At 53.9% G+C, this 12371-nt stretch overlaps 1 protein-coding gene across 1 annotated transcript in view; it reads left to right on the top strand.

Moving 5' to 3' along the window:
• Window positions 1-12371, top strand: part of DVL3 (dishevelled segment polarity protein 3) — a 31559-nt gene extending 19188 nt beyond the window's left edge. Inside the window, exons 2-16 of the mRNA XM_059822392.1 lie at window positions 1343-1412; window positions 5242-5363; window positions 5771-5877; window positions 6456-6591; window positions 6875-6968; window positions 7378-7447; window positions 7737-7876; window positions 8074-8150; window positions 8580-8647; window positions 9008-9058; window positions 9180-9329; window positions 10167-10298; window positions 10551-10718; window positions 11363-11575; window positions 11868-12371. Coding sequence (XP_059678375.1) covers window positions 1343-1412; window positions 5242-5363; window positions 5771-5877; window positions 6456-6591; window positions 6875-6968; window positions 7378-7447; window positions 7737-7876; window positions 8074-8150; window positions 8580-8647; window positions 9008-9058; window positions 9180-9329; window positions 10167-10298; window positions 10551-10718; window positions 11363-11575; window positions 11868-12292 — 2023 coding nt within the window. The 3' untranslated portion in view covers window positions 12293-12371. The remainder of the gene's footprint in view (window positions 1-1342; window positions 1413-5241; window positions 5364-5770; window positions 5878-6455; window positions 6592-6874; window positions 6969-7377; window positions 7448-7736; window positions 7877-8073; window positions 8151-8579; window positions 8648-9007; window positions 9059-9179; window positions 9330-10166; window positions 10299-10550; window positions 10719-11362; window positions 11576-11867) is intronic.

The following is a 12371-nucleotide window of genomic DNA, read 5'->3' on the forward strand; positions in this document are numbered from 1 at the left end:
CCTTTTGTTTATGCCTTGCAAGTGTTGGCGAGCCTTGCCATCCTATTTTCAGTGACAGTTTGGGCAGCTGTTGGCACACCAGGAATCGCAGCCAGGAGCCCAGACTACCCGTTTCTCCGAGCCCCAGCCTGCTGCAACTCGATGGCAGTGCATGGACTGCATGTCAGTCAGGGGCAATGGGTCACAGCTCCGTGTCCTGTGCTTGCATACTCTTCGATTCTCCGTGAGTTGGGAACTGGCTTGGGGACCCTTCAGAGCTGTTGATGGGATCCCACCTCTGTGTACTCTTAGTTACTTATAAGCTACTTCTTTTTAATGCATAATTTCCCTTGGTTTCACATTTGTTCTTTTGTTCTTTTTCTGTTGGATTCTTTTCCCCCTAAAACATAATTTATTCATTGTTTAGTTACTACACTTTTTTTTTTAAGCACAGTATGTGTCAAGCTACCTTAGATATAGTATGGAAGGGGAAATTAATATCACAAACTACTTGTAAGATGTCTTTGTATTAAATAAGTGTTTAAAATGTTGTCATTGAGTAGAAAAGAAAATGAGCTTGTTAAAGCCTGTTTTGCCATTAAATTTGATTTATCAAAGATGGTATTAATTGAATTGGGTGAATTTACAAGTTGTTTTGATTGCAGACTCACTGTGGAAAAGTATTTAGGTGCCCAGTGATATTTAAAATAGAAAGAATACATTTTCTATCCAGAGGAAACTGATGTTTTTACTGTTGGGGGAAAAAATAATTATCAGTGCTCCCTCCACTATGATGGCTGATAATAACATAGCTGTTTGTGTAATGGGGGCACACGACATTGTGGCACAACTATAAAGCTTGAAGTGATGTTGAAAGATTATGTACATAATTAAAAAGCAACAGTAACATTTGGGAGGCAGCATGTTTAATGTATTTCACTTTCATCTGTTGGAAATCTCTGGCATAGGTTGTGATTCTTTCAGATCATTATAAAGGGGTTTAAATTATGTATTTCTTTAGAAATAAGCGAACTGGTGGATTTCTTAAGAAATAAACAAACCGGTGGAAATATGCATCTGATTTTTTTTTTTTTTGACTGATGAAAATGTGAATCTGGGGCAAAACAGCTGGATGCACACAGGAGAGCCTATTCTGCCCTTGTCTTACCCCCTCCTGCCTGCCAGTCATGGCTGTGGGCATAGGAAGCTATAGCCTGGCAGCAGGAGGGAGCTGCCGGTCCTCTCCATGCCCCATCCCCAAGCCTGGGCTGTCTGTTGCTGGGTGCAAACACCTGCCTGAGAAGGTCTCCTTTTCCTCCAAAATCCTCGACCCAGCTCTGACTGCCTCCTCTCCCCTCTGCAGGGTGGTGAAAGAAGAAATCTCGGATGACAATGCCAAGCTTCCCTGCTTCAACGGCCGGGTGGTGTCGTGGGTAAGCAAGCCCCTTGCTTCAGTATCTCGCTGCCTGTTTCTGCCCTCTCTGAAAACCAACATTTGGTTGCATAGTGCCAAATAAGGCATTGGGACCACTCTGTACTGTCGAAGTGCTGACTGCTAATGAAGCTGATGAGCTGGATTGCCATGGTCCAGTCCCTCAGCTGGAGAGGAGGCTGCATAGTGCTGGGTCCCCCATGCTGGGGAAGGTGTGGGTTGCCTCTGTGGAGAGCTCGCGGTAACTGATGCCTGGCAGAGGTGGTGGTCCTGGCCTGTCCACTGCGTAACCCGTGTGCCCCTATGGCAGGATCAGCTTTCCAAGGAAAGTCCTGCTCCGGTGACTGGCGCAAAGGGCTTAAGTGACTTTAGTGCTGGTGAAGCGGACTGGATTTGACTGCCCTGAAGACTAAAGGTACTGCCTGGGCAGCTGCAGGACAAGCTTCTCCATCTGTGCCATGCCGTGCACATGCTCTGTCCCCTGCCCGCATGCCTCCCTCTGCCCCAAAGGGGACCCTCTGTTTGCGGGGGGAGAGGGTATTCAGTCTCCATAGCCCGCCATCCCTTTTTCCCCTCTGCTGAGCTGCAGTTTGTGCTGATGGGGGTGCGTGAATCTACGTCGGGAGCAGAACTGAGACCCAAGTGCCTTTTTCCAGAGGCCGCCAAATAGCCCCTAAACAGTGAAAATCTTCAGCAAATCAGGCTAGGTCGTACCTAATGCTGCTTTTATCCCTTCACCAAACAGCTAGGCCTTGCCTGGGGGGCCATGAAGCAACTGTGTTTTGGGAGGGAGGGCGGGGGCCCTCCTGCCAGACTGGCTCCTGCTGGGATGCTGGCCAGAGGAGCAGCGTGCAGGGTGGGGTCCTGCCCGCACCCCGCACTGGGAGGAGAGGGTGCGCTGGGCTCCCACACAAAGAGCCGGACGCCTGCCGTCCTCCCTCTAGCGGTTAGCCGGGCCCTTCGGAAAACAGCCTGTCCGGCGCTCGGCCACCATCCCTGCTGCTGCTGCATCTGCCCTGAGATACCTCCCCACCCCTCCCTTTCCAGCTGCCTTTTGTTTTCACCTGCTCTATGGGGAGTCCCAGAGTCTCTGAAACCTTTCCATTGCTTTTTTTACCTGGCCTGCTTTTCCTTGTGATCCATGCATCCATGCCGCTGCTGGATTTCCTTGTAGGGGCTCTCTCATTGCTCAGCGTGAGTGGCACGGATCCAGCGCAGCTCCATCTGGTGTGACCAGGGCACCATGCTGCTGCTCTGGTGTGCTAGCTCCTTGCAGGAAACTTGTGCCTGGAGTTAGCCCCGCTACCAGCTCTTGTGCACAAAGGGTGACGACAGTCTCGGAGACCTTTATGCACAGCTGATGATCCTTTTTTCTATATCTGCTGAGAGTCTCCTTGTCCATGGGTGGTTTGGGGGCTGGAAGGCGGGGAGCGCTTGCTTTGCTGCTTCTGCCAGACAGGCTGGGATGAGGCTATTTTAGCAACTTGGTACTAATTTTAGCTAGAGGGAAAGACGGGGGCTTGGATCCAAGTGAATATTTCCTGACAGTGCAAGAGGCAGGAAAAGTGCGGGGTGGTTATCAAAACCTTCCCTGGAGGAAATCCCAGCCCCAAGAGTGTTAGAGGAAGGCAGCATCAGTCCCCCTGCTTGGGAACACCCCCTCTCCTCTCCTCTCTTCTCCTCCTCGCTTCTGTTTGACAGCTGCTTATGGCTAGGTCTCTCTGTCCAGATCTATTTGCCTGGTCTTGCCTTGAGATCTTTAAGCGTAGAGCGTTATATGACTTTTTCCTAGGCAATGCTGGCCACTTCCAGCATCTCTTCTCCCCTGTGCTCCTGGGCAGTGGCTGCCAGAGCAGGGATGTGGTCCTCAGGGAGTGCGATGTGTCCTGGGAAGACAAGTCACTGGGAAGGTACCGGGAGCAGAGCCAGGCATGTGCCTGGGGCTTGCTGGAGGAAGGGAAGCTGAGCCGAGTGTGAGACAAGAGCTGGTTAGGCAGTTGCCAGAGCAGGAGCCGTTGGGCTTGTCCTGGGGCTTGTGGGACGGGCTCTGCAGCTTTTGGCACCCCAGGGTGCTCTCTGCCCTGTCTGCTGCCTTGACTGTGGCTTTTTCTGTCTTCCTTGCCCCAGTTGCATCCCTGTCTCTGTTCCCAGTGCCTCCCTGGCAAGCAGACCTCTCTCCTCCTGTCCTAATGATGATCTGTGGGGTTCATCCTTTATCATGGTTTCCCCAGTTCTTAAAGGTGGGCAGGGCACAGCTCTGTGTTTCATCAGTGATGCTGGGAAGCACTCAAGACCTGTGTAAATGGGCTGTGCCTCCAGCACCTGGGTTGACATCTGCTCCTGCCTCCATGGACATGTGGTCCCCTCACAAGCAGGCAGCAGAGTTGCCTGTGCATTTACACTGGGCATTACAGTTTGGGCAGCAGCTATCAGCTCCTTGCCAGCCCACGTTTCATGATTCTTCTGCCCTGACCCACAGTGGGACATCCCTCACCTCTGTTAGATCAGACCTTTCCTGTGATGGCTTGACAGTTGGTTCAAGTGTACACGCTGAGGCCTGACCCCGTTCCTGGTTTCCTCACCTCCCTGGACTGGCTCCAGGCTGACCCACAGCCTGTTTTGTCTGGGGCAGATCAAGGCACTGGGCCCTGTGGCCGCTCCCTGGCACTGGGAGAGAGCCAACCCCCCTGCTTGCCCATGCCATGCAGGGGACAGGCATGGAGCAGACTTGAAAGGCATGTTGGAAGGTCCTTAAAGATGGAAATTGATCTTCCCTTGCTTGTGAGCTCTAGCCTGTCCCTGGGGACTCACTCCCTGGCCAAGGAGGGCCCTGTCACCTCTGCTCTGGGGGTCCCTGAATGTCTCTTGCGAGGAACAGGCTTTTTGTTGCTTTCCCTGCCCGGCCCTATTGGGATTAGCCCTGCTCAGTGCAGCTTGAAAGTGGGGAGAGTGCAAACCTGGGTGGGGGATGATGTTGGGGAAACCATTTTCCATTGAGCTTATTTGAGCTATCCTCTGTTTCATCCCACTGGTGAGCCTGTTCCTCCCAGGAGAGGCTCCTCATTATTCCCTGAGCCGTGAAATTGGTGGTTTATCTTAGAGCCAGAGGCACAGATGTAGGTGTGCCTGGGCTGCCCCAAAGCATGGCTGGTATAAAGAGTTCCTGGGTTTTGACCCTTTCTTGAATTTCTATGCTGGGGAAACTGTTGAGCCTCCCAGAGGTCAGCTGGAGGTTGTACCCAAGCCAATTAGCTGGGCACAATCTGAAAGTTTATAAAGTATGTGTGGAAGCCAGAAAAAGAGCATGTTGGAGTCTGTTTCAAAGCCAGCCTCAGCCCTGAGCTCTGTTACCCCCAGCTCCCCTGGACTGGGAAGGTGAAAGTCCTGCTGGGTCCCACAGCTTGAAGGCAGAGGTGTAGAGGCTGGTAAAATCGAGAAAAGGAATGACTGGTAGCTGCCTCTTCCGATGTAAGAGCTAAGGGAATCCACTCCTTGCTACAGGACATGTGCTAAAGGTTACCCGAGTGTAAATAGTGCGGCGTGGGTGTGCAGATGATGTCACGGTCTCCAAGCAGGGCTGTCAGCCACCCCAACTTCACTGCTGGGTCAGGAATTCCTGAGCCACAAATAGCTGGAGTCTGGGAAGGCGTTGAGGGGGAATGTTGCTACATGCTTGGCCTGTTCCATACCTGCTCCTGGGCATCTGCTGTTGTCCACCGTCAGAGATGAGATCCTGGGCCAGGCAGGCTTTTGGCCAGCTCATTTGGCCGCTCTTGTAAACGTTTTCCCAGCGCCTCAGCCATTTCATTCTCTGTCTCTCATCCCTCCAGCTGGTGTCTGCAGAGGGTTCCCATTCAGATGCTGGCTCGGTCTGTGCCGATAACCAAACAGAGCTGCCGCCCTCCATGGAGCGTACGGGAGGAATTGGAGACTCCAGGCCCCCCTCTTTCCAGTAAGTTACCTGGACACCTATCCTGGTTACTGGGGGACCCACAGTGACTTTGCTGTAAATCCAGACCAGGGGCTGGGACATTCCTACCCAATTTGGCAGGGATCACAGCCAGCTAGAGGTGAGGAGGATGGAGCTGGGAGCAGATTCAAAGTGGGGCTGCATTATTCAACAAGCAAGGGCATGCTGAAAATAGTGCAGGGAAGTTGGCAAAGAGCTGGCACAGCTTCCCTCAGTCCCTTGCCCTGCGCTTATAGATGTGCTGTGGTTGTTCCCCACTGCCTCTGCTCCTGTCCCTCAAGAAGGAGACAGCTGATCGTTGGAGGCTCGTGCTGGCCAGCACAGAAGTGGAGAGAGTCTGTTTAAGTTTTTCCCTGTTGGACATATTTGTTCCTTTTATCTCATTGCAGCCCTAACACTGGGGGGAGTAGGGAAAACTTGGACAATGAGACAGAGACAGACTCGGTGGTGTCGTCGCAGAGGGAACGACCTCGTCGGAAAGATGGGCCTGAGCATGGTGAGTGTTGGTAACATGGCAAGAGCTCTGCAGGGCATGGCTGGGGCATGATGGGGGCACCAGCTCCAGACATGGGGCAGCTCTCTCTGCTCTGCAGAACCTTCCCAGCTTAGAAGGGCTGTTCAGTGATCTGAGGCCATAGTCTCATGTTGGAGACAGGGGCTAACACCTGTGTTGCATCAGAGCTCGGTGTTGAAACCTTTGGGGGCAAAGGAGATGTTTCCTGTAGAAGACTCAAGAGCAGGAGACAGCAGTGCCTCAGTCCAAAGTAGAGTGTGCTGTAGCCTTGCCACTCCATGCTACTTCTTGCTCTGCCAAGGAACAAGCTGCAAGTCTTCCATGAGTTTAGCAGCACTGTTCCTGGTGGCCCATCAGCCTCTTCTCCACACTGTAGTGATAGAAGAGGTATCCCACAGAAGATGGATCTGATTCCAGGGTGGACTCAGAGCCGGCTGGCACTAGATGAGGTTGTCTGATAGCCAGATTCATTCTGAGAAGGTTGCCATGAGCCCTGCATAGGGGAAGGGGTTGTTGCCTTGTGGCCTGTCTCAAGCACACTGAGTCTTGTCTTTTCGTAGCACCCAGGGTAAATGGGACAGTGAAGGGAGAGCGGCGCCGAGACCTGGGCGGGTACGAGAGCTCCTCCACGCTCATGAGCAGTGAGCTGGAGACCACCAGCTTCTTCGATTCAGATGAAGATGACTCAACCAGCAGGTAGGAGAGCTTAGGTCCTGGAGGAACACTAGCTTCCCCTTGCCTCCCAGCACAGAGATGCCCTTGCAGGGCACAGTAGTCCTGGGCTCCAGGGTCCTTGCTCAGACCTGTCTCTGTCTCAAGTCTCACCCAGCAGCTCCCTCTGCTATCGTCTGTCTCCCATGTACATGTTCTGCATCTCTGCCCCTGCAGTCCTCTATTCCCTGTGCCATTTCTGTGGCTGTCTTGCTGCTGGAGCCGCCACCCTGGCAGCAGAAGAGCTGACTCTGGCTTTTGCCTCTAGATTTAGCAGTTCGACAGAGCAAAGCAGTGCTTCCCGCCTAATGAGGAGGCACAAGCGACGCCGGCGGAAACAGAAGGCTCCACGCATTGAACGGGTACCCAGGGGCTGGGTGTCCTGGGGAGGGCAATGCAGGGCAAGGTGGGCTGCCTGGTGGATCTCTCCACTCAGTGCTCCAGGACTGATCAGGGATTTGGCTGTGTTTGCTGTGGGCACAGCTGGGGGCAGGTCGTGTCCAACTGCTGAGACTTTATAAAGTGCTGTAAACCTTTCCCAAGCCAATGTAGCCTCAAGAGCTGGGACCACAGACCTTGTCCTGGCTGTGGAGAGGTCATAAGGACTGTAGCTGATGCCCACTGGCTCTGCAAAGTTCCCAACATAAGGCTGGAGTTGTGGGTGGTGGCTGTGGTGCCACAGGGAGTGGCAGGGGGCACAAGTGGAGGGAGCTGGGGCTGGGAATGTTATTGAGGCACAGGAGGACATCTCATATTTCACTTATGTTGCAGTCATCGTCCTTCAGCAGCATCACAGACTCCACCATGTCCCTGAACATCATCACGGTCACACTGAACATGGGTGAGTGGGAGGTGTGCATGGAGCCTGCTGTCCTTCTAGAGCAAGATTGGGTGGCAGAGAGGGAACTGGGGAGGGGGCAAAGAGAACACATGTGGGGAGGAGTGAGGAGATGGATTCTGTAGGGAAGTGGCTTGTCTTGAAGCACTGGTCTCAAGACTTTCTCTGCATCCCAGGACATCTCTCTGGGACGGGTGCAAGCAACCATCATGAGCATGTGGTTTGTCTGAGGTTAGGGCTGCTTGTGCCTGCTGCTTTATGGTGTCTTACTTCTTTCTTTCTGTCCCTGCAGAGAAATACAACTTCCTGGGCATTTCTATTGTGGGACAGAGCAATGAGCGTGGGGATGGAGGCATTTACATTGGCTCTATCATGAAGGGCGGTGCTGTGGCAGCTGATGGCAGGATTGAGCCAGGAGACATGCTCTTGCAGGTACTTCACGCCCACTTACCTCCATCTTTGGGCCTGGGAAAGCAGTAAGAAAAGACCCAGAAGCCTCTGTGCGCACTTTGGCAGGCTAAACCCAGGAAGCTGCGCTTAGAAGAGGGAAGCTGAGTCACTGCTGAGCTGAGCGGGGAGCTCAGCCTCTGGTCACATCTCTGGGACTCACCTCTTTGCATTGTTTGCAGGTAAATGACATCAACTTTGAGAACATGAGCAATGATGATGCTGTGCGGGTGCTGAGGGAGATTGTGCACAAGCCGGGGTAAGTACTCAGGTTGTTCGTTACCTCCGTAGGCAGCTGTATGGTGTGTGCTTGGGGTGTGTGAGTCGTGTCTTCCATCCACCTCTGCCAGTGGCTCTGCAGAAGCTCAGAACTTATGTTTTTAGTGTTGCTTTGATTCCTGGGCTTTCATGCCCAAAGCAAGGATTGCAGCCAACAGAATGGTGGTGAATTGGGGTGTGTGCCCCTTTTTTGTGAGGATGCTGTGTCATTAGGATCATCAGCAACCCTCAGTAGGGTCACATCATTTTGTCCATGTCCCTAAGGAAATCCATAGCTGGAGCGGGACAAGGGCACTTTACTGGCAGCTTCTCCTTGTCTCACAGGAGAGAGCCAGCGTACAGCATCCGCCCATCACACAGGTGTTTGTGCCACTGGGCACTTGTTCTAACTCTTGCCTTTTTGTTGCAGGCCCATCACCCTGACGGTGGCCAAGTGCTGGGACCCCAGCCCAAGGGGCTGCTTCTCGTTACCCAGGAGTAAGTGGATAGCTGACCCAAGCTTAACGCTGGTGCCCAGCTCATGTGAGAGCCCTGCCTTAAGCACTTACTTGGTTGTTGTCTTGTTCCTCCCCTATATGTGTGACTCCATATGGCACTGAATTGGGGTTTGAGGGGGTTTCAGCTCTCCTGTTAGGAGGCTGCTATGTCCTATTCCCAGGCCAAAATGCCCATAAGCCCAGCCCTCCTTCCCACATCACGCTGGGGACGCGTTTCACTGGGGCAGGGGGGTCACTTGTTCGGGGCGCCAGAGGAAAGAGAAACCCCTCCTTGAGCCATAGGGGGATCTCTCCCTCTGCACCTCTCCTGCTGACCCTCCCTCTCTTCTTTCTCTCCCAGTTGCTCCCCAGCGGATCTGGGCTGGGCCAGACTCTCCATGCTCCGATCCGGGTGAGTCCCGGCAGATGCTGGGGATGGAATGGGCTGTGCTGAGTCCCTGTCCCTCCCCAGAGGTTGATTTGATGAGGGGATAATTTCTTATAGCTATTGACTGACTCTTTCTTCACTGCAGGTGAGCCCATACGGCCCATCGACCCGGCAGCCTGGGTGTCTCACACAGCGGCGATGACTGGCACCTACCCAGCGTACGGTATGAGTCCATCCATGAGCACAATCACTTCCACCAGCTCCTCCATCACCAGCTCCATCCCAGAGACTGAACGTAAGTCCTTGTGCCTCCGTGCTCCACCCGCTGCACGGCTTCCTCGCCTTCACTGTGCTGTAAAGGAAGCAATACATCTGCTTGGGGACAGCTGGGATGGGCAAGGTCTGCCCTGCCAGGGGACTAAGGGGGAGGCAGCTTTTGCCAGGCAGGCCCTTGGATCAGTGGGAGTTCTGGCTGGGTGAATTAATACCACCTTTTTCAGCCTTCTACGTAAGGAGAGTAGAAGAGCCTGGGTGCAATCCAGGAGCTGTGGCAGGTACAGAGGAAGGGCTCAGAGCAGTCAGGGGTTACCAGCTGAGAGTGCCGGACCAGAGGGAGTCAGCTTGTCCCTGGAGCAGTTGCCCTCCCAGACAGCAGATAGGGCAGGATGGAGGCAGCTGGGATCAAAGAGCCTTGCAGTTGCTCAGGATCCTGCTGAGCACCGAGCTCTTTGGGTTGCTTTCTGAAGGTTTTGGGTAATTATAGTATACAGAGCCCTGAAGCAAGCATCTAGAGAGCCAGGGCAAAAAGCCAGGAGTTTGTTGTAAGTTTGTGAGGAGCAGAGAATTCCCTTGCTGGGCTATGTGGGCTTAGTTGGCAGCTTTTGGATCTCAGCTGCTTGGAACGGGTTGGAATGATGGAGACTGTAGCCTGGGTTTTGCACAAGGTGAAATGGCTGACATGGGAAGGATAACATCAGAAGGCTGGAAGGGGGGTTAACAGCATGCGCCCCAAGGTTGTCTGTGATGTATTGTTCCCTGGTTCATTCCTCCTGTGTGTGATGCTTCCACGTAGCCCTGTTGTCTTTTCTGTCCCCTCTCATCTCTGCCTCCCTTCCCTTTGTCCACACCACAGGCCTCGATGACTTTCACCTGTCCATCCACAGCGACATGGCCACCATTGTCAAAGCCATGGCCTCACCAGAGTCAGGCCTGGAGGTGCGTGACCGCATGTGGCTGAAGATCACCATCCCCAATGCCTTCATTGGTAAGAGACTGTGCTGCCTGCAGCAGAGGCAGGGAGTGGGGAATGGGTGGCCTGTTTTCCAAGCAGATTCCCAAGGGAGCATCTCGGTCACCATAAATTGTTGACCAGGCCAGAGTCACAATTTGAACCTTTGGCTGTGCAGTCCCTTTGCAACTTTTGGCCCACTTTGTCTTTGCTCCAGCGTGGCCCACTGCCTCAAGGGCCACTGTATTCCTCTTTGTTGCTGTATTTAACTCTGATGTTTGGTGGCAGGTTCGGATGTGGTGGATTGGCTCTATCACCATGTGGAGGGCTTTACAGACCGTCGTGAATCCCGCAAATATGCCAGCAATCTGCTGAAGGCTGGCTACATCCGACACACCGTGAACAAGATCACCTTCTCGGAGCAATGCTATTACATCTTTGGGGACCTCTGTGGAAGTATGTCACTTGGCGTGGGTTGGAGGGAGAGGATGGAGGGGGGTTGAGGTGGGTTAACAGAGGAGGATGGAGGGGGGTTAGCAGAGCCCTGCTAACACCGTGGGGATATAGCTACCGCCATTGCCATCAGGCTGAGCCCCTTGTTCTAAAGACCTTGTTAGAGAGTGAGGAAGAATATCCCAGCTCCCTTGTCATGCTGCTGGGGTGGTGAAGTTGGAAGATGACACTGTCACCTACTATGTGATCTTTTCTCCTAGGCAGCCATAGCAGAGTCTCAGTCTTTACTGACTTTGTCTCTAGGCTCTGAACTTCCAGTGCTGGCAAGGGGGCGGTGCTCAGACAACTGGGTTCTGCTCAGATAAGAGTGATGGGGGAAGTAATTGGCAGGGTGAGCTGTAGCTGAGATGTGGTCCTTTCCCACCAAACTGATCTCTTTATTAGAGTGGCAGCTCGCACTCACACAGCCTGGCTATTGTCCAGCCAGGAAGCGCAAATGGTTGCATTTACTAGCAGGGAGAGTGCCAACTTTTGCATCTCCTTGCGTACCCAATCCCTGTCCATCAGCAAGGGTGAACAGGGAGCTTCTTCATCACACATGGTTGTCTTTCCGCTTAGATTAACCCCTCTTCTCTGCTTTCTTGCAGATATGGCTAATCTTTCTCTTCACGATCATGATGGCTCCAGTGGTGCCTCTGATCAGGACACTTTGGCTCCACTCCCCCACCCTGGAGCTGCACCCTGGCCTATGGCTTTCCCGTATCAGTATCCACCGCCTCATCCATACAACCCCCACCCCGGCTTCCCTGACCCAGGCTACAGCTATGGAGGGGGCAGTGCAGGCAGCCAGCACAGTGAAGGTGAGTAACAAGGACTAAAATATGCCTGCAGGTGGGCAGATGCCCTGTTCAGTACAGGGAAGCAGCAGGAAAAGGCTGCTTAGGCAAGGCCCTGTGCGTGGTGGGGGGGAGCCAGGGCAAAAGCCATCTCAGAAGGGTTGTGGGACTCGGAGTTGAGAGGAGACTGAGAGCATGGACTGTGCTGGCAGACGGCTGTGCTGCAGCGTGCCGTAGTCCTCTCTTGGCTAGAGGAGCATCCTTTCTTCCTGGTTTGTCTGAGCTGTTGCCCAACCTTGCCTCGTGCGCTTCACAGGGAGCCGGAGCAGCGGTTCCAATCGCAGCGGCAGCGAGAGGAGGAAGGAGAGAGAGAAGACCGGGGAGTCCAAGTCAGGCGGCAGCGGGAGCGAGTCGGACCACACCACGAGAAGCAGCATGCGGCGTGAGCGTGCGGCCAGCGAGCGCTCGGTGCCAGCCAGCCAGCACAGCCAGCGTAGCCAGCACTCTCTGGCTCACAGCATCCGCAGCCACCACAGCCAGCAGTCGTACGGGCCACCCGGCCTCCCCCCTCTCTTCAGCCCCCCCATGTTGCTGATGCCTCCACCGCCTTCAGCCATGGGGCCCCCCGGGGCGCCGCCGGGCCGTGACCTGGCCTCTGTGCCCCCCGAACTGACAGCCAGTAGACAGTCCTTCCGAATGGCCATGGGCAACCCCAGTGAGTTCTTTGTGGATGTAATGTGAAGCACCCATCCCCTGTCTGTCTGCTGCCCCTCCTTCCCCCCTCCATCCCCGTCGTTTGTCTCCTAGGACCAGCCCTGGC

The sequence above is a fragment of the Gavia stellata genome, chromosome 11 (genome assembly GCF_030936135.1).
Source record: "Gavia stellata isolate bGavSte3 chromosome 11, bGavSte3.hap2, whole genome shotgun sequence".
Classification (NCBI taxonomy): Eukaryota; Metazoa; Chordata; class Aves; order Gaviiformes; family Gaviidae; genus Gavia; species Gavia stellata.